General features: G+C 53.3%; 3 protein-coding genes across 4 annotated transcripts in view; all 3 read right to left on the bottom strand.

Moving 5' to 3' along the window:
• The window catches only part of CLPTM1 (CLPTM1 regulator of GABA type A receptor forward trafficking), a 28,602-nt gene extending 20,902 nt beyond the window's left edge, over positions 1-7,700 (bottom strand). The window contains exons 1-2 of one of the 2 annotated variants that reach the window (XM_033430754.2): positions 7,524-7,700; positions 1,575-1,687 (exon numbers count right to left, since the gene is read on the bottom strand). In XM_033430754.2, coding sequence (XP_033286645.1) covers positions 1,575-1,687; positions 7,524-7,685 — 275 coding nt within the window. In that variant the 5' untranslated portion in view covers positions 7,686-7,700. Of the gene's footprint in view, positions 1-1,574; positions 1,688-7,270; positions 7,391-7,523 lie in introns of those variants that run through there. The other variant, XM_004271185.4, reaches the window with a different exon arrangement.
• Positions 7,701-11,610: 3,910 nt separating this feature from the next.
• On the bottom strand, positions 11,611-13,233 carry APOC2 (apolipoprotein C2). Its single transcript, XM_004271186.4, has 4 exons — positions 13,096-13,233; positions 12,591-12,666; positions 12,261-12,420; positions 11,611-11,942 (listed from the first exon to the last, which is right to left on the bottom strand). Exons 2-4 carry the CDS (start codon positions 12,643-12,645, stop codon positions 11,852-11,854), a joined length of 306 nt encoding a protein of 101 aa, XP_004271234.1. The 5' UTR covers positions 12,646-12,666; positions 13,096-13,233; the 3' UTR covers positions 11,611-11,851.
• Positions 13,234-13,357: 124 nt separating this feature from the next.
• On the bottom strand, positions 13,358-15,838 carry APOC4 (apolipoprotein C4). Its single transcript, XM_004271357.3, has 3 exons — positions 15,389-15,838; positions 14,161-14,302; positions 13,358-13,928 (listed from the first exon to the last, which is right to left on the bottom strand). The coding sequence occupies exons 1-3, from the start codon at positions 15,624-15,626 to the stop codon at positions 13,763-13,765; spliced, it is 546 nt and encodes a 181-aa protein (XP_004271405.2). The 5' UTR covers positions 15,627-15,838; the 3' UTR covers positions 13,358-13,762.
• Positions 15,839-19,962: the final 4,124 nt, after the last annotated feature.

Below are 19,962 nucleotides of genomic sequence, written 5' to 3'. Positions count from 1 at the left end.
AAAGACATACAACAACTCTCCCTCCCACCCCGCCCTCCACTCCAGGTAACCACTGGTTTAGTTGGAGGAAGTGCTGAAAACCACGGGCTCTACCCTCTACTCTCAAAACAGGCCATTCTCACGCCATCTGCTTGATGCTTCAGAGAGCTCACAGGCCCCTGAAAACAAACCCTGAATCCCATCTACGAACTCCAGATGGAGACGGTCTTCCAGCACCCACCGGGGCTGATTCTTGGTGGCGCCTGGCCCTAAGGAAGGAAATTAGCCTGCACTGTGGCTGTATTCAAAACGTCTATCTGAAGGAAGCTCCCTTATGTACTGATGTGGAAAGATTTCTAACATATAGTGTTAATGAAAAAAAAGATCAAGGTGTAGAACTGTGTAAAATAGGCTACCTCTCATGTAAAAATGAAGGGAAAGATAAAAATAATCTTTATTCCTAGCTGCTTGAAGCATGAAAAGAAGAAACTAATATATAAGAAAATTCTAAGTCCTTATTGGACACAGAGGCGGGGGGAGGGGAGGGAGTGGCACGGTGAAGAGAAAGGAGGGGCTCCACGGATGAAGAAACCCAGTCCCAGATAGATCCCCCTGCGCCCTCCCAGCAGCTCCCCAGGGCCTCACTCAGAGGCCAGGCTTCCAGAAGGCAGGCCCTGTGCTCCCGGTACCTGGGAACGGTCACACACATCCGCGTGTAAAAGGATCTGCACCAGCCACTCTCAAAGGCACAGCCTGTATGACTTCACTTACAGGAGGGACCCAGAGCAGTCAAATTCACAGAAATGGAAGGGAGAATGGAGGTGGCCAGGGGCCGGGGGTAGGAGGGAGAATCGAGGAGTTAGTGTTTAACGGGTACAGAGTTTCAGTTTGGGGAAGATGAAGAAGTTCTGGAGATAGATGGTCTGACGGTTGCACAACAATGTCAGTATAATGCCACTGAGTGGTGCACTTAAAGATAGTTAAAATGCTAAATTTTATGTAATGCAGATATTGTGGCTGAATTGTGTCCCGCCCCGCTCCAAATTCATGTGTTGCACTTCTAACCCTCAGTATCTCAGTGACTGCATGTGCAGATAGGGCCTTTAAAGAGGTGACTAAGGCTAAGTGAGGTCATTACTTAGGGTGGGCCCTAATCCAGTCTGACTGCTGCCCATATAGGAAGGGGCGATTAGGACACAGACAACACAGAAGAAAGACCATGTGAAGACAGGAAGACGGCCAGCTACAAGCCAAGGAGAGAGGCCTCAGAGGAAACCAGACATCCTGACACCTTAATCTCAGACTTCCAGCCCCCAGAATTATGAGAAAGTAAAAAGGTCTCCAGCAGTACAGTAATGATGGTAATCCTCAGTGATCTTTCCTTTCCTCTTTTTAAAAAAATTTGTTTGCTTGTTTGGCTGTGCCACATGGCTTGCGGGATCTTAGTTCCCCGACTAGGGATCGAACCCGTGCCCCCTGCAGTTGAAGCACGGAGTCCTAATCACTGGACTGCCAGAGAATTCCCTCCCTTCCTCTTTATGCTTTTCTTACTTGAACTTTTTTCAATGAACAGAACCAAAGCTACATCTGCTCACCTGAACAGCACGCCTTTGATGACCTGCCAGGCATTGGGTGCTGGCTGGGGTGGTGGGTTCTGGGGCTGGGTCTCCGCCGGCGGGTCCCTCCCGATGCTGCCATTGCTAGTCACCTGCAGGGACAGAGGCCAGGGTGAGGAGGGAGGATGCATCCTGAGGTGCCAAGGCTGTTGTAGGCACCACCATGTGCCGAGGCCCAGTAAGGGCTGACCACAGGGAGGGCGCCTGGCCCATCCTGGGCGTCAGGGAGGGGTCCTGGAGGAGGAGACATCAGAGCTGAGCCCTAAATCATAACCAGTTGGCTGGTGCAGAGGAGGCAATGAGGGAAGCAGCAGGTACAGACAAGAAGGTGAGAGAGACAGGCTGACTCCGAGGATGGGCCAATGCACCCTGGGGCTGGAGCCCAGGATGCAAGGAGATGGCTACTGGGGACAACGCAGAAGGGGTTAGGCGGCAGGTGTCAGATTCTGCAAGGCCTGGGTTTATCTGAAAGGTCCTTCCGTGGGCAAACAATTCTTGACGCCTCCTCTGTGGCCAGCCCTGTGGGGGGCCCATCCCTCCAGGGGCTCTGGATCTAGCAGGTGAGACAGACACAGAAAAACACAATCAGATTGTGAGCCACACAGAGGTGTGTGAGATGTACACAGCACAGACCACCCCGTGAGGCCAGAACTAGGAACACTGCCATTTGGCAGCCGAGCAAACGGGGGCTCAGGGAGCCTAAGCCAACTTGTCTGGGTCACTCAGGAAGGATGATGGCAGCACGATGACAGGAGTGTGGGCAGGCCAGGGAGTCAGGCAGGACTTCCCAAAGAAACAATCTTCATTCAGAAACAGAAGCTCAGAAGTGACAACTCCCGCCAGTTGTCCCCTCACCCTCCAGCTTTTAAGAGACAGGACCAGGGCTTCCCTGGTGGCGCAGTGGTTGAGAGTCCGCCTGCCGATGCAGGAGACACGGGTTCGTGCCCTGGTCCGGGAAGATCCCACATGCCGCAGAGCGGCTGGGCCCGTGAGCCATGGCCGCTGAGCCTGCACGTCTGGAGCCTGTGCTCCACAACGGGAGAGGCCACAACGGGGAGAGGCCGGCGTACCGCCAAAAAAAAAAAAAGAGAGACAGGACCCAGGACTGTCATGATGGCTGTTAGGTGGGAGCATTGCCCAGCCCAGGGCTGGCAGAGAGCAGGGGCTCAATAAACACCCAGGGAATCAAGAAATGCTCTCTGAAGGGCTTGCCCTGAACACTCAGGCCACCAATCCACCCATTCCTGGGCCTCCCCAGTCCCCCGACTCCTGCCTCAAGCCCGCTCCTCTGCAACGTCTTCTGTCGGCTTCAAATGCCCCCAAGAGTAGGGACAGAGGCTCCCAAAGCCAGATGAGGCTGCCACGAAGCTGAGGCCAGCATCTGTTAAAGGCGTCACTTGTCACTTCCTGTCCCCTTCACCAGCAAGAGCTCTTCCCTTTCATCTCCCAAGTGCAGAAGAGCACTGTGGTAAAAGGTGGGGCTCTGGGGTCTGACAGACCTGGGCTGTGGACCGGTCCCATGGCCCCTGGCTGTGAGAGCTTGGGTGTGTCACTTCCCTCTCTGGCTCTTCAGCTCTCTGACCCAAGGGCCAGGCTGTGATCATACCAGTACATTTAGGGTAGAACAGATTTCTTCTGTGTGTCGATAAAAGTAACTCCCGAGTACCTACTGTGCGCCAGGCCCGTGCTGGGCAGCAGGGTCAGTGGTAGCCACACAGCTCTGGGGTCTCTGCCCTCCCAGAGCTCAGGGTCTAGAGGGAAAGGTGCCGGCAGAACAGTAAACAGGATAATTAACAAAGGTAAACAGGAAAGTGTTCCAGGGGAAACAAGCAGAGGGGGTGACCGGGTGGTTAGGGAGGCCTCCCGAGGAGCTGTCTTTGACATTTGGGTGAAGGGTGTCTAAGGGAGAGAAGAGGTGTGGGCAAAGGTTTGGCTGAGGGGCGGGCGAGGTCGAATAGGCATAGGGCCCCCTTGTTCAGGGCTGGCCTCGCTCATGGGAGCACTGGGTGGGGGGGGGCAAGCAAGGGTTTGCAGCAGGTCTGAGCTGATTCTGGATCAAGAAAAGGAAGCTTGAGGCCGGGCGAGGATTTGAACCCACATCTGGCTGGCTCCCAGGTCTGTTCTCTTACCTGCAATGGTGGACAAGCTGGCTGGAAACCCTCCCAGGGAAATGCAAAGGAAAGCCAAATGCAAAGGTGCCACTTCACTAGGATGCCCGTAATCAAAAAGATGGACAATCACAAGTGCTGGCGAGGACGTGGAGAAACTGAAAGAGCTGTACACTGCTGGCGGGAGAAATGGAGCTGCTGCTTTGAAAAATACGCAGCTACTTAAAAAGCTAAATGTGCCCCTGCCATCCGAACCAGCAATCCCACTCCGAGGTCTCTGCCTCCGAGAAACGAGAACTCTGCGTCCACACAAAAGCGTATACGCAAATGTTCATAGCAGTGTTACTTGTAAAGCCAGAAACAACCCAAAAGTCTTTCGATGAATGACCGGTGATGGATCTGCACAATGGAATACTACTGAGCAATAAAAAGGGACACTGCTGGGGGCAGAGAAAGTGCAAAAGGGAACAAGGGAGTGTTTTGCAGGGATGGGAGTGTTCTCAGACCACACGGTGGTGGTGACTGTACTGCACAACTGCATAAATGTGCTGAAAGCCACTGAACTCCACACTGACAACAGGTGAATGTTATGGCATCTAAATTACACTTCAATAAAAAGGTAACTCTCCTGTGGCTTCCCTCAGAGTACAGGCAAAGTTGTCACCATGGCCTCTGAGGCCGGGCATGATCCTCTGTGCCCATCTGCTCTCACCCCTCTCCCCTCAGTCACCAGTTCCAGCCACATCAGCCTCCCTGCTGCTCCCTCATCACATCTGTTCCACCTCAGGGCCTTTGCACTGGCTGCTCTCTTTACCTGAAAGGCTTTCCCCCACCATATGTGTGACTCCCTCCCTCATCTCCTTTAGGTCTTTGTTCAAATGTCACCTCCTCAGAAAGCCCTTCCCAGACCACTGTATTTAAATGGCAACCTCCTACCCACCCCTCTCTTCCTATGCTCCTCCCCACCTTTAGTTCTGCCCATGGCACTTAGCACCATCCGAACCGCTGTATACTTTTCTTATTTACCTTGTTCACTGTTCCTGTCCCCAACCCCACCCCACACCCCACTCCCAGCCCTCAACAAATACATGGGCTCCAAGAGGGCAGGGCCTCTGTTTTGTTCATAGCCATAGCATCAGCATGGGGACTAGCATGTAGTGGGGACCCAACCACGTTAGCTGAAGCAATGATTACCAGAGCTGTGGGCCTGGTGTCTGAGTCCCTGCCTGAAGGAGGAGCAGGCTGGCTGGGGCAGGAGATTGCTGAGGGTCTGCGCATGAGCCAGGAGAGGGCAGCGGTGGCTGCGGACACTGCAGTGACTAAGAAGCAGTTCCTGCTCTTGCACCCATGAGCCCACTCTCACACACAATCCCCAGAACACCCACTAAGGGGCCCAGGAAGCAGCTGAGGCCATGAGACTGGGCCGGGGCTGGGAGGAAGTCAGGGCATCCTCCCTGACTGCCTGGATCCACCATGGGAATTCCACCTCAGCCCAGCCTCTGCCTCAAGACCCATTCATTCCACTAACGCTGAGGGCTTGCTCTGTGCCTGGTCCTGAGCTGGGAAGCGCTGGGCACACAGTGGTGACCAAGACAGTTCCTGCTCTACCCTCCAGGGGCTCCCAGTCCACTGGAGGAGACAGACAGTGACAACCCAGAGTGGGCAGGGCTGGGACAGAGGAGCCCAGGGACTGTCGGAGCCCTGACCCAGTCTGAGAGGGTCAGAGAGGCTTCCTAGGGGAGAGAACACCTGAGATGCACAGGACTAATAAGGATCAGGCAAGTAAAGAGAAACATGTGCAAAGGCTACGAGGTGCAGAGAGAGCGCAAGGCACACTCCTGGAAATAAAAGAGCTTCACGGTGGCTGACGCTCCTCTTGTCCAGTGACTCAAGCAGGGAAAATTCTGCCCCCCAGGGGACATTTAGCAACATCTGGAGACATTTTTAGTTGTCACAACTGGGGAAGGAGATGTGTGTGCTACTGATATCTAGCGTGGCCAGCGGTGCTGCTAAACATCCTACAATGCACAAGGCGGCCCCCTACCACGAATTATCCACCCCCAAATGTCAATAGTGCTGAGGTTGAGAAATCCTAGCCCAGTCTGAGGAAAAAGGGCAGATCATGCAAAGCCTTGATCTACCAAAGAATTTGTACTTAATCCTGAAAGCAAAGGAGTAAGTCTTGAAAGATTTTCAGCAGAAGTGGGACAAGAGGAGATCTTGTGGGGGAGGGGTCCTCTGTAAGCTCAGGGCAATCGGGGCACCCTGAGCCCTAGTCTCTCCGATCACCCCCCACCCAATAATCAACAGAAACTCAGAGGGGGAAAAGACCTTCTTTCAGCGAGACTGGGAAGCCCCTAAAGATTGAGACGAACATTTCCTAGGGCTGCCCCCAGGGCCAGGCCCTGGCTGAAGATGCTGAAAAGATCCAGACCAGGGATGCTGGCTCTGTCACACAAATCTCACACTAGTGTCCTCCCCAGGTGATATTATTTGCTCCTCCTCTGGGCTCCCTCAGTTTCTGACACAGACTTTTTGTCACCATCCTTGTCATCCAGGATTATAATTCTTTGTTTACACACCAGTCTTCTCTCTCACTCCACTGATGAAGGGACATGGCTGGAGCTATCTTCATGGTCCATCACAGGGCTGGCCCTCCTATCCAATCCCTCCATTTACCACTGGAGAAATGAAGGGGGAAAGGAACTTTCCAAGGTCACAGAGTGTCAGCTTCAGTTTCGTTTTCCCCTCCCAACCTGCACTCTTCTCCCCTGTGCTGCCTCCCACGTGTCAGTGACATCCCAGTGGGTGGGTCGACAGCACCTCCCTGTCACTCCATCGATTCTCTAAACGTCTGAAGGGTGGCTGCCTGAACTAGTATGTTCTGCAGCCTCAGTTTAGTTCAAGTGGCAATGGGTCAGAAGTCATCAGTACCAGGACGAATTCCGGCGTAGGACTAGTTTATGCTGAAAATAAACCCATCTCAGTCCCGACCACCTTGCTTCAGCAATGGCTGGTAAGTTCTACAGGGAATGGATCCCAGATCTAACCTGGGTGACCTTCTGTAGGCGCCTCTGTCTGTTCCTTGGATTCCTGACTATAAAATGGGTCTGTCAGCCTCCACAGCGCGTGCCCTTACCCACGATGATTACTTGACTTCCCCAGAGTTAGAAAACTCCCAATCAATCAATCATTGCCCACACCTAGAGCACCCCGTGAACGTCAGCCCATTCTAGGAACTGTCCTGCAGCCTGGAATCACGGAGTCGAGAACCCAGGGCGTTTGGGTACAAGTCTGCGCCCCTCCGCGCCACTGTGTCCTCAGCTCGAGCAACGAGCCTGGTGGCCGCCCGGCGCGAGCATGCAGGGGACCCGGCGCGCAACAGGGCCCCGCTCCCTACACTGTCCAGCCTCCCGGGCTGCCCGGCCCCACCTGGGCCCGGTATTCAAGGTCCCTATGGGCAAGGAGCCCCCAGTGCACAGGATTCTGTGAAAAGAGGCAGGACACGCCCCGTGGGAGGCCCCCCGGGTGGGGAAGAGCCCCTCAGGCCCCTCTCGGCCTCCGTACCTGACCGGAGCTGCCTCCCCCGGCCGCCACTACGGCGCTGCCGGCCCCGTCCGCCTCCTGCGCGGCCGCCATCTTCCCGCTCCGGGTCCCCGCCCCCGCCGCCAGCCCCGCCCCGTCCCCGACGGCTCCAGCGCGATCGCGCGAGATTTCACGCTTTCCCCGACCTGCCGGCCACCGTAACCCGCAAGAGCGCCTCAGCCACGCCTCTCAGGAGCCGCTAAAGTCTATGAAAAGACCAAGCAGGCCACCGTACTCTCCGTCGCGTCGCAGCCTGTTTGTTTTCGCGTAGTAGACACACTGCATGCCCCGAACTCCCAGGGCTTTCTTGGCCAACATGTGCGCTTCCCACAGCCTGCGTTCTTTCTGCCCCCACGAATAACCCGCTTCTTCCAGTTATACGAGCCTCCTGGGTCATCCTGTCCACTTTGCCCCGCCTATTCTTTAAGTTCCAAGTTCTTGAGCTTTCCCGGCCACCGTAACTCTTAGAGACGCTCCACTTGAACCACGCCCCTCCTGCGTTAAAGGAACCTTCCTGGCCTCCGCACCCAAGACTCGGAGGGCAGGATCTTTGGTCGGTGGCTTCGCTTTCAGACCCGTCTTCGTAACACAGCCCTTTCCTCCGACAAGTCTCCCTAGGTTATAGTTCTGTGCATTTAGTTACTACTTCAGTGTTCTCACGCCACCACACTTCCAAATCGGACCTTGTCAGCCCCTCCCTAAGCTTTCGGGCCACCTAGTTTAATGCGCATGCGCGTTCCCTCAGCGGTCCGCTTTCTAGTAAACCTCGCGGCTATGGCCTCGGCTTCAAGGGCTCTAAGAACTCCGTACTTTTTCATTAGCTATCTTCCTACAGCTCCGGGCTTGGACACGTGTTGAAAGACCCTTGGCCCGGAGAAGGAATTATGGAGGCCCAGAGAGGACAGAAGACTCAGCGGCTTTTAAACCTTCACCAATGAATTGGGTGGAAGTCTGACCTGGGTTCAGACCCTGGTTGTGCTACTGACCGACTAAATGATCCCGGACAAGTGACCTATCTCTTTGGGCTTCATTTTCTTCCTCTTTTATAAGCTAGGCATTATAATGGTACCCGCTATTCCTCTCCGCCTTTGCCCCGTCGGGTTATTGGGAAGACCCAGTGAAATCAAGAATATAAAACACCTGGCCCGGGTTCTCCGTGTGGGGCTAAGTGATCAGTATCACGCACTTTTATTATGAACTTTACATATTATCTGAAAAGGAGAGCAGGCTTTGCATAGAGATATTTTAATTATTTATTTATCATTTTACTGTCTATTGATAATCCTCCACTTTCCTCGCGGTCTCAGCTCAATAGTATTATCCCTCCTCCCTGGCCCCCAGACTGGGCGGGGCACCGCCTCCCAGTCCTCCTAGATCCCTGGACTCCCCACCCCCTCCCTGCCCACTTTGTGTCATCACTGACAGAGATGGGTGTGTCTCCAGCACTGTCCCAGGGCATGATTGCCGAGTGAAAGGATGAAACTTTGAGTGGGGAAGATGAATGAATTACCTCTGTGAACCAACACAAGGACAAGAAGAAACCTTGGAGAACTTCTCGGGACTACGCTGGTGGCGCAGTAGTTAAGAATCCGCCTACGAATGCAGGGGACACAGGTTCAAGCCCTGGTCCAGGAAGATCCCAAGTGCTGCGGAGCAACTAAGCCCGCGTGCCGCAACTACTGAGCCTGTGCTCTAGAACCCGCAAACTCCATACTCCTGTAAGCCCCGCACCTAGAGCTGGTGCTCTGCAGCAAGAGAAGCCACCGCAGTGAGAAGCCCACCCACCCCAACGAAGAAAGCCCTCGCACAGCAACGAAGACCCAACGCAGCCTAGTTAATTAATTTTTTTTTAAAAGAAAACTTGCCCGGTCCCCTTCTCTTACAGACAACAATGACAGTAATAACGGTTCTGTGAAATTGTAGACCCAGTCTTCAAGTCTAGGGATGAAATGAACATACTGATGAAGTCCCCCAGAAGATGGGAAGATTGAGATTTTTGTGGGCTTCTTTTTTAAAAGTACAAAATTACACGTACACATATAAATAGAGAACCACAGAAAGCCCAGGCAGGTGAGGGGCTTTGAAGCTCATCTTCTCCGGTTTCATTGTTACCCCATCTCTGCTCTCAGCTCTAGGTCCCCTAACGTCCTGTCTCATATACCGCAGAGTCCTGATCTGTTGGAACACTAGAGGCTCTTAGCTAGACTGTGACCTCAGATGGGGCCCTTGTAAAGCCCTCCCCTATGTCTGCTGAGTGACCAAGTAAATTCTTCCATTCCTACTAACTGTTAAGTGAATCACAGGCCAGACCCACACTGTGCTCCACTAGGGGACGCCCAACACCAACCAGAGGCTGGGATTTCAGGTTCTAAGGGGGCTGGGGACCTGAACTTCTGGGTCCTGAGGAGAATGGATTGGAGGTCCTGAGTTCTGGGGGAGGAGGAGTCTTGGGGCCTGGACTCCTGGGGTCCTGAAGGGAGTGGGACTGGGGTTGGGAGCCTGAGAAAGGAAGGCGGAGTCTGGGAGGTACACCAGGATTGGTTGGAAGCAGAACTGGCCTGGGCAGTGGTTTGGTTTGGCTTGAGTCTGTGGGAAACAAGTGGACAGAGCAGGGATTGTTCCTCCAGGGTTCCCCCCTCCCCATCACCCATTGGGCTTGGCAACCTCAGCTCTTCCCAGGCCCTGGGGACTTGGGGGCATTTCTCACAACCCTTCCCCAAGGCCCCTGTTTTCTGCTAGATTCACAGCTGCCCAGCCCCAGAACCTGGGAAAACTGCCCCAAGAGTACTGAAAAGGCTGGCTGGAAGTTAATGCCAAGTCTGTTAGGAGAATAGAGGCCCCGCATCCTCAGAGGCCAATAGCCCCACCCATAGGACTTGGCGGCCCAGGACCACTCTCTACTCCCTCCAGATGCAGGAGTCCAGGCTCTTAGCCCATCTAACCATGTGCCCCAGCACTGTCCTTTCTCAGACTGCAGGGCCTCTGCTCTTATTTGCACCCTGTGCTTTTGGCCTGTAATCCCCCACTGCCCAGATACCCTCTTCCATCTGCTCAGACCTGGGAGCCAAGTGAGTACTCCCCTCCCCCTCCTTGCCATCAACAGTAGTCCTTACCACACTGCATTGTGACGCATGCCCTGTGACCAGCCCAGCTGGGTCCTCTAGAGGGCTCTCCCTGTGCCCCAACCCAAGGTGGCCACCCCCAGACCTTGAACTCACTTCCTCTCCTTTTCTTCATGGCCTGCATTGCTGTCTCAAGTTATCTTATCCATGGGTCCTCTTGTTCATCCTCTGCCTTCCACCCCCTCAGCCTCTCTATGTGTGGCTCAGGATGGATCAGAGCTCCTGGCCCTGAGTAGGAGCTCAGGAAGTGTTATTACTATTGCTAATAAGAAGAGAACAGCTAAAAAGCATACCACAAAACGGTAATCAATAAAACCAAGTGATGGACTTCCCTGGTGACGCAGTGGTTGGGAATCCGCCCGCCAATGCAGGGGACACGGGTTCAAGCCCTGGTCCAGGAAGATCCCACATGCTGCGGAGCAGCTAAGCCCGTGCGCCACACCTGCTGAGCCTGCGCTCTAGAGCCCACGAGCCACAACTACTGAAGCCTGCACACCTAGAGCCTGTGCTCCGCAGTGAAGAGTAGCCCCTGCTCACCACAACTAGAGAAAGCCCACGCACAACGAAGACCCAACGCGGGCAAAAATAAATTAAAACAAACAAAAAACGTGTGAAACTGGGTCAGGACCCAATCAGTACGTTTTTGCGGGGGCCACGTGAGGGCAGGTCTTTTCCCTGCTGTGTCTCCAGCACCTGGTTTTGTCTCAATAAATACACGTGGGACAAATGTATAGGAAGTGGCACAGAGCACAGCGTTTACAGTTCTGTCCTCTCGGGTCTCAGCCAACCTGGGCGCTGCCTTGCCACGCTCAGCAATGACTCATGGGCACCGCTCTCCCCTCTGCCACAGGGCCACTGGACACCTCACTGCGATGGCACATTCAAAGTGTCAGCCCAGGACCCGGACATGGCCAGAGTCCACTGCAGATTAGCTATATCCATTTATCATTTTATAAATGAGAAAGCCAGGAGTTCCCTGGTGGTCCAGTGGTTAAGACTCTGTGCTTCCACTTCAGGGGGCATGGGTTCGATCCCTGGTCAGGGAATGACCACGCATGCCACATAGTGTGGCCAAAAAAAAAAAAGAAGAGAAAGCCAGACCTTGGTGAAAGGCAGTCTCCAATTATTGTTGTTATGATTATTCATTATTATTATTCACCTCTTTATTCCCATTGACCAGGTTAGGGCGATATACATAGAATAGACACTCAATAAATGTTGGCTGGACACCATCAGATCCTCCATCTTGACCTTGAGGTCTCAGAAAAGCAACCATATCCAGAAGAATAAACTTGGCTTTTTTTTTTTATTATTGATAAGAAGTCAGGCTAGAGTTGGGAGCAGGACGCTGAGAGTTGCTAGGAAGTGGGATGGGGTATAGATCAGGGGACCCAAGGGGTTGCTGGGTTCTGGACTCCCCCCGAGACTGGGGGCCCAGCTGTTAATGTTCTCCCTTCAGCAGAGAAATGACCTGGTCAGTAAAAATCCCTGCATAGGTGGTCACAGCTGCCGTGCTTTTGCTGTATATGTCCCTGGGGAGAAAGGACAGAAGGGCTGAGGAGGAGGGGCTGGGGGCTGGGACTCCTGGGTCTGAGGGAGGAGGGGCTGGGGCCCAGAATCATGTGTCCTGTGGGAAAACGTGGCTAGAACCCAAACTCCTGGATCCCTAAGTAGGACAGGGCTGGCAACTCAGAATCCCAGGTTCTACTGGGACTAGGGGCTGGGAGCTGAGATCTCTGGGCCTTGAGATACCAGGTCCAGGTTTGAACCTGGACTCCTGAGTCTGAGGGAGAAGGGGCTGGGGGCTGGGAGTCCCTGTTCCTGGGGTGGGGGTGGGAGGCGGGTGATACCTGATTTTCTCATCCATGGCGGGCAAGTATGTCTTCTTGTACAGGTTGTGGGCAGCTGCCTTGGCTAGATCCCAGTAACCTAAGAGTGATTCCTGCACCTTGGTGAGCATGGCAGGGCTGGCAGTCTCTTCCTGCTGGGGCACAGGGTCACCCTGGACCTCTGCAGGAGGAGAGTGAGTTAGGGGAGCTGAGGGGCCTGCAGCAGCGGGAGAATGAGGCGGGGAAGGAGAGGAATGGGCAGGGGCAGGGCCAGACAAGAATTGGGCTGGGAAGATGCTTGGGGCTCATCCCTCCCCTCATAGCCCCTCCTCTCCTACTGACCACACTCACCGAATCCCAACACCAGGAGGATGAGAAACAGAGCCAGGAAGTATCGGGTGCCCATGGTGTCAGGAGACCTGGAATGCTGAGGAGGGTGTGGGACAGGGCCACAGGAGGTGTCTAATCCTAAGGTCCCCTGCGCTCAGGGATACCAGCCTGGGACCCCCTCTCCCCCTCCCCCCCACCTGAGTCAAACCCCTAATGGCTTGACTTGGTTGGCCTGGGCCTCACTTCCTAACATTCTCTGATGCTACTCCCGATGGCTGATTGTAACATCTTAATTTTTTTTTTTTTTTTGGCAGCCCTGTGCTCTTGCAGGATCTTAGTTCCCCGACCAGGAATTGAAACCCGGCCGCAGAAGTGAAAGCCCCGAGTCCTCACTGCTGGACTGGCAGGGAATACTCTAAATTCCATGATTCTATCACTGGAATCTAATATCTTGACTCTCGCAGTTTCTGCTCTAACAATCTTGGCCACCTCCTGCAGTCCCCCACCCGCCATGTCCCTCTCTTACCGGACTCTGGCAGGCTGTCCTCACCAGCTCCAATCAGGCAGAGAAAGGCTTTATAGCGCTTGAGGTCCACCCCTTCACAGCCACCACCCCGACCTCAACGCCTAGGCCAAAGTCCTGGCCAACAGAACGGCTTGTGGGGGGTGGGGGGGAGGCTGCGGGCAGAGAGGGCAGTGACATCCCTGAGGTCAAGCCACAGGAAACCTCCACTCTGAAGAGTCACCGCTGAGAGAGACAGGCCGGGTGGGGAGCGTGGAGGCGATGGGGGCTCTGGCTGCCCGCCGGGCATGAGGCCTGGGGTCTCCATCCCGTGCGAGGTGAACGCAGAGCGCTGAAGGAGGGGCCGCTGGGGGGGCTTGTTAACCCTGCCTGGTCTCCAGCCTTCACCCTCCACCCCAAACTGAGAAGCCTGAAGTCTTCCGCGCCGCCCACAAGCCTGCAGTGGTGGGTCTCAGCACTGGGGGAGCAGGGTCATTCCCCCCCCACCGGCCCCCACTCCTTCCCCCGCCCCAACTGTCGCTCCCCTGCCACGTGTGTCACTTCGTGTTGTCACTTCCTCTACTCCTTAACCTCCGGGGGGCAGATGGGGTGGGGTTATCTCTGGCAGCATCCGGGAGGGACTGGGACAGGGACAGAGGAGAACTTCTTTATTGCAGAGGCTGTGAACACTTTAATCCCAGTAGCTGTCCCTGCAGAGCAGCTGGGGACACAGGTTGTAGGCCTTGTTCAGGAGGCTGTCCTTGGAGCTGTGGAGCCAGGCCTGGGTGTGGGAACCCAGGTCCCCCAGGTGGTCATCATAGAAGGTCTGCACAAAGCCCTGGAAGGCCCTGGGGCCCCTGTGGACATCACAGTGGAGAGTCCAGCTACCCCCCGAGACTTCTGCCCCATTGACCCCTTCCTCCCTCTGACCCAGGAGTCCCTGCTCTCACCTCTTACCCTCTACCCCTCTGGGACCCAGGGGTCACAGCCCTGCCCCCGCCCTGTCCTGCTCCCTGGGAACCCATGAGTTCCGGCCCTGCCCCTCCTCCCTCAGACTCAGGCCCCCAGCCCCGTTCTGTGCACACGCACCAGAACCACTGCCAGCTCTCTCTTGTTCTGGTCACGAGCGACTCCATCCACTCCTTCATCTTGCCCGGAACCAGGCTCCAGGAACTACTGGCCGGCTCTGGCGGGGGGCTCGAGGTTCCCCCAGGCCCTTCTTGCTGACATGCTAGATGGGATCAGAGGGCAACTTGGGACGGCTGGGACCCCAGAACCCTTCCATCTCCTTTTCCCTCCATGCTCACCGTCACCGTGGCTCCTGGTGACCCCTTGCCAGTCCTCTCATCGCCTTCTATGTCCCTCTTGCCCCTCGCCCCCCCTCAGCCAGCGGTCATCTCCTTTCACCATCTGTGCCCGGGAGCCCCGTCACCCCTGCGTCTGCCTGGGGTTTCCTCCCTCAGTCTGTAACGCCGCCTCTCTGCCCCCTGCCCCGCTCCTGATGCCTCCCTCACTTCCTGATCTTGCCGCCCCCTCCGTTCTCCTGTGACTCCCGCACGTTTTGAACAACCTCCGCAGGCAGTGAAGGATGTCCCCGGGGATGGAGGTTGGCAAGGCCATATGTCAGGCTGGTGGGCCAGGGGTTCTGCCAGGAATCACACACACCTGTCTGTCCAGCACCCATGCACCTGGGCAAAGCCTCACCTACAGAGACCAGCCATCACACGGGTACACGGGTACACATGTGTACAGAGGCACCCATGTGACCTGTGGTGTGCCCTTGGTCAATGACTTAACCTCTTCAAGACTCAGTTTCCTCTTCTGTAGAATGGGATAATGACAAGTCCTGGCTTATAGGGTTATTGTGAGAGTTAGGGGTTAACATGTAGAAGGCACTTGCACCGGTTTCCTGCACACCGGATGCACTGCATATATATATATACACACAATTTAAATACATGTGCAGAACCCAGACATACTCACACACCAGTACACACAGACTCCCTTCCACATGCCCAGACTGTCAAATCTTTTGCATAAATACCCCCTAAAGACACACATGTGCGCACAAGCATACAAATGCATGTTCACAGACTGAACATGTTTACCATGACTGCATACTCGTCTGCTGACACACGCACAAATGCATATTCACGATCACTGTCATCTGTACCAACCCCGTGTACACTGTTCACTCATGGCCGCCCGTGACACACACCCCCAGACACACACGCACATCTGCACGCCTCACAGCCGGTCACACTCACACCCCATGCTGCATCGGGGTCCCCACACCCGCCCACCTACTCCTCCTCACCCACGACACAGGCCAGGACCAGGACGCAGAAGCAGAGGGAGGACAGGGCCCGGGACCTGCATCCAGGGAACAACATTTCTGGGGGCCTCTGTCCCTCTGTCCTTCTGTGCTCAGCTCTCTGAGCTGGGGGAGGGGGAGGCTGCGCTGAGCAGAGCCCTCCCCTGGCCGCCTCCCCACGCCCCTTGGCAGGGACTTCAGATAGAGAGGGGCCCAGGTGACGGTGATGATCCGAGGCCATGCCCGCCCCTGCTGGCCTTCTTCCTTTCTCCTTCCTACCCTCCCACCACCCTAAACTGACAGGGGAAGATTAGCCTCCTGTGCTGAACTGGGTTCACATTCTGGCTCCACCTCGTGTGACAGCCCCTCTTTTGGGCCTCAGTTCCCTCCTCCGTAAAATGGGCTCACAGTCCATACTTTAGGACGTTAATTAAATGATGTGAGAACAAGGGAAATTCTTTTTTTTTTTTTTTTTGGCTGCATTGGGTTTTCGTTGCTGACGCAGTCTTTCTCTAGTTGCGGCGAGCAGGGGCTACTCTTCGTTGTGGTTCACGGGCTTCTCATTGCGGTCGCTTCTTTTGTTGTGGAGCACGGGCTCTAGGTGCGCAGGCTTCAGTAGTTGTAGCACACGGGCTCAGTAGTTGTGGCACACGGGTTTCGTTGCTCCGCAGCATGTGGGATCTTCCCAGACCAGGGATCGAACCCGTGTCCCCTGCATTGGCAGGTGGATTCTTAACCACTGCGCCACCAGGGAAGTCCTCAAGGGAAATTCTTAATGTGGAGTCTGGCAACAGAAGTGCTCACAGATCAGACCTGTTTATCATTATTTCTTTTGTCTCTGAGATCCGTTGGCCACTGGACTACAGGGCCAGACACACCTTCACTGCGTGACCAGGGCAAATACATTCACTTCTCTGGGCTCAGTGTTTTCATCTGTAAAATGGGGATGGTAGTAAGTGCCTACCTCCCAGAGTCCACATGAAGGCTGGGTGAGGCCCTGTGAGGGAGAGATTAGTGAGAGGTTGTCAACATCAGGCTTGGGCCAAACACCAGCCAGAAAGAAAATGAGCCTTTTTCTCCCAGAGGACCCAGCCATGAGCCGGGGTGCACAGTTTAGCCAGGGAACCATGGGCTGGATTCCTTGCTCTAAGGTTGCCAGATAAAATACAGGACGCCCTGTGATATTTGAATGTCAGATAAATAATGAATCTTTTTTAATTAATTGATTTATTTTAAAAAATTGGGGGGGCATGCACAGCATGCGGCATCTTATTTCCCCAACCAGGGATTGAACCTGTGCCCCCGCAGTGGAAGCACAGAGTCCTAACCATTGGACCGCCAGGGAAGTCCCATGAATCTTTTTTTAGTCTAAGTATGTCCCATGCAATATTTGGGAATTATACTCTTATTTATTTGTTGTGTATCTGAAATTCAAATCTAACTAGGCATTCTATATACTTTTTCAATATTTATTTATTTATTTATTTTTGGCTGCCTTGGGTTTTAGTTGCGGCACGCGACATCTTTCATGGCGGCACGCGGGCTTTTAGTTGCCCTGCAGCACGTGGGATCTTAGTTCCCCGACCAGGGATCGAACCCTCATCCTCTGCATTGGAAGGCGGATTCTTAACCACTAGACTACCAGGGAAGTCCCACGTCCCATATTTTTATGTGGTGAATCTGACAACCCCACTTTGGCCACAACCTGGATGATTGTACAGGACAAATCCAGAGGCTTCCAGAAGAATGCTGTCCATTCCAATGGCCCCAGCATGGGCTCTAGCACACAGTAGTTGCTCAACGAATGCTCCCTGGAGTTCCTCAATGACACTAATCAGCAAAATAAAATCTCCTGGAGTTTCTGTTTGGGATGCTGAAAACATTCTGGAAATGGATAGTGGTAATGGTTGCACAAGATTGTGAATGTAGTCAATGCCACTGAACCTTACACCTAAAAGTGGTTAAAATGGTAAACTTGATGTTATGTATTTTACCACAATAACAAAAGAAAAAGGAAACACCCACTTTGCATGGTGTTAGGAGAAGCAGCATGGTGTTGGGTTCACAGTCTGGCTCCACCTCCTTCCTGCTGTGTGACCTGGTGTATGTTGCTTAACGTCTCTGGGCCTGTTTCTCCGTCCAGGAACCAGAGTCACGTTCCTACACAGGAGAGTAAAGCAGGTCGTTTACCTAAAGTGCCTCGAGCAACAAGAGACGTGCAGCAAAGCCGTGCTGCCAACACCAGCTGCTATTCATTAAGCTTGTGTTTCTCGAGCGCTCACTACGCAGCAGATGCCACCGCAAGGCTTCAGCGCATGAATTCACTGAATTAACGTCAGACCTTACGAAGTGGGCATCTTTTTCATTCCCATTTTACATATAAGGAAACTGAGGCTGTGGGGGTGGGGGTCCCCAGCCACCAAGTGGTGAATCTGAACCCAGCCCTTTCGTACTTCACTAGCCGTTTCTGGCTAGCTAAGCCAGAAACGACCTCTGCCCTCACCTCCCCACCCCGATTCTAGAGGGCAAGAAAGAGGTTGAAGCAGGGCCAGGGTTGGGTGGGCCCGGGGGAGGGGGGAAAAGGTCTCTGACCCTGCCCTGGCTCCAAGGTCAGCATGAGCTGTTTGCTGCTTGCAGTGTTTGCCCATCTGTTATCCAGGGCAAGAATGGGCTGAAGGTCGTTCGGGGTGGACCTCAGAGGCAGCTCAAAAACAACAGCAGTTGGGAGGTGGGGGCAGAGAGGTCACAAGGAGGGACTGGGGGTTGGGAGCGGTGGGCCTTGAGACCCCAGCATGTGTGTCTGGGGACAGGTAGCATCTCTGAGCCTGCACCTCTGTGTCCACAAGATCGTCAGTCCCACCACCAGACTCCCGAATCACTCTCTCCACGCCAGGGTCCCTGCTTCAGTCTGGACCCCATCCCCTCTCCCCTGAATCCCTGCAGCCACCTCCCTTCCAGCATCCCTCACCACTCACCTCCCTGGCTGCTCTGGGCTGTGGCAGGGAAGTCGGGGGGGTGGGGGGGGAAGAGAGGTTGCTCTGTCCCCTCATTTATCTCTTCTTTCTGCCTTTGTCTGGAAGATCTCCATTCATTTTTTAAAAATTGAGATATTCAAAAAAACCCAAACAACAACAACAAAAAATTGAGATGTTCACATACCATAATTGTCACCCTTTGAAGGTGTACAATTCAATGATTGTTGGTATATTTGCAAAGTTTGCAACCATCACCACTATCTAATTCCAGAACATTTCATCACCCCAAGAGGGAACCCTACACCCTTTAACCCTCACTCCCACCAGCTTCTCCCCAAGGCAAGGCAACCACTAATCAGCTTTCTGTCTCTATAGATTACCCAGTTCTGGACATTACATATGAATAGAGTCATATAACATGTGGTCTTGGGGCTTCCCTGGTGGCGCAGTGGTTAAGAATCCACCTGCCAATGCAGGGGACACGGGTTCGAGCCCTGGCCCGGGAAGATCCCACATGCCGCGGAGCAACTAAGCCCGTGCGCCACAACTACTGACCCCGCATGCTACAACTACTGAAGCTTATGCTCTTAGAGCCCGTGCTCCACAACAAGAGAAGCCACTGCAATGAGAAGCCCACGCACCGCAATGAAGAGTAGCCCCTGCTCGACACAACCAGAGAAAGCCAGTACACAGCAACGAAGACCCAATGCAGCCAAAAATAAAAATTAAATAAATTTTTTTAAAAAGTGCTCTTTTGTGACTGGCTTCTTTCACTTAGCATGAAGTTTTCATGGTTCATCCTTGTTGTAGCGTGTGTCAGTGCTCTGATCCCCCTTTCTTTTTTTTTTCTCTCTTTTTTTTTTGGCCTTGCCGCAAGGCTTATGGGATTTTAGTTCCGAGACCAGGGATCGAACCTGGGCCCTCGGCTGTGAGAGCTCAGAGTCCTAACCACTGGACCACAGGGGAATTCCCAGGGCTTTGTTCCTTTTTATGGCTGAATAATATTCCACTGTATACACTGTATCTGTACCTATACAGATATACGGTGGATATACAAACACTGTATAGATTTATTTATTCATTCATCAGTTGATGGGTATTTTTTGGCTATTTTCCACTTTTTGGCTATTATGAATAATAGTGCTATGAAGAGCTGTGTACAAGTTTTTGCTGTGAACGTGTTTGCAGTTCTTTTGGATAGAGACCTAGGAATGCAATTGCTGGGTCATGTGGTAACTCTGTTTAACTTTTTTTCTCTTCCAATTTTATGGAGTTAAAATTGACATACAGCACTGTATAAGTTTTAGGTGTACACCATAAGGATTTGACTTACATACATCATGAAATGATTATCACAAGTTTATTAAACATCCATCATTTCATATAGATACAAAATTAAAGAAATACAAAAAAAATTTTTTGTGATGAAAACTCTTAGGATTTACTCTCATAATAACTTTCATATAACACACAGCAGTTTTTTTTTAATTTTAAAAACTCCCAAGGTGATTCCTTTTTTTTAAATATTAATTAATTAATTAATTAATTTATGGCTGCGTTGGGTCTCGGTTGCTGCGTGCAGGCTTTCTCTAGTTGCAGCGA

Source organism: Orcinus orca, chromosome 20, assembly GCF_937001465.1.
Source record: "Orcinus orca chromosome 20, mOrcOrc1.1, whole genome shotgun sequence".
Classification (NCBI taxonomy): domain Eukaryota; kingdom Metazoa; phylum Chordata; class Mammalia; order Artiodactyla; family Delphinidae; genus Orcinus; species Orcinus orca.
The sequence above is the reverse complement of the archived record's forward strand: the minus strand, read 5'-3'. Positions and strand labels throughout refer to the sequence as shown.

Excerpts from the sequence above, each read along its gene's own strand:
- APOC2 (XM_004271186.4), bottom strand. The coding sequence starts at position 12,645 with ATGGGCACCCGATACTTCCTGGCTCTGTTTCTCATCCTCCTGGTGTTG. Across the intron at positions 12,421-12,590 it reads CCTCCTGGTGTTGGGATTCG|AGGTCCAGGGTGACCCTGTG; the intron begins GTGAGTGTGGTC and ends CTCCTCCTGCAG. Across the intron at positions 11,943-12,260 it reads GCCATGGATGAGAAAATCAG|GGACATATACAGCAAAAGCA; the intron begins GTATCACCCGCC and ends CTTTCTCCCCAG.
- APOC4 (XM_004271357.3), bottom strand. The coding sequence starts at position 15,626 with ATGGCCTCGGATCATCACCGTCACCTGGGCCCCTCTCTATCTGAAGTC. Across the intron at positions 14,303-15,388 it reads GGTCCTGGCCTGTGTCGTGG|CATGTCAGCAAGAAGGGCCT; the intron begins GTGAGGAGGAGT and ends GATCCCATCTAG. Across the intron at positions 13,929-14,160 it reads GAGAGCTGGCAGTGGTTCTG|GGGCCCCAGGGCCTTCCAGG; the intron begins GTGCGTGTGCAC and ends TGATGTCCACAG.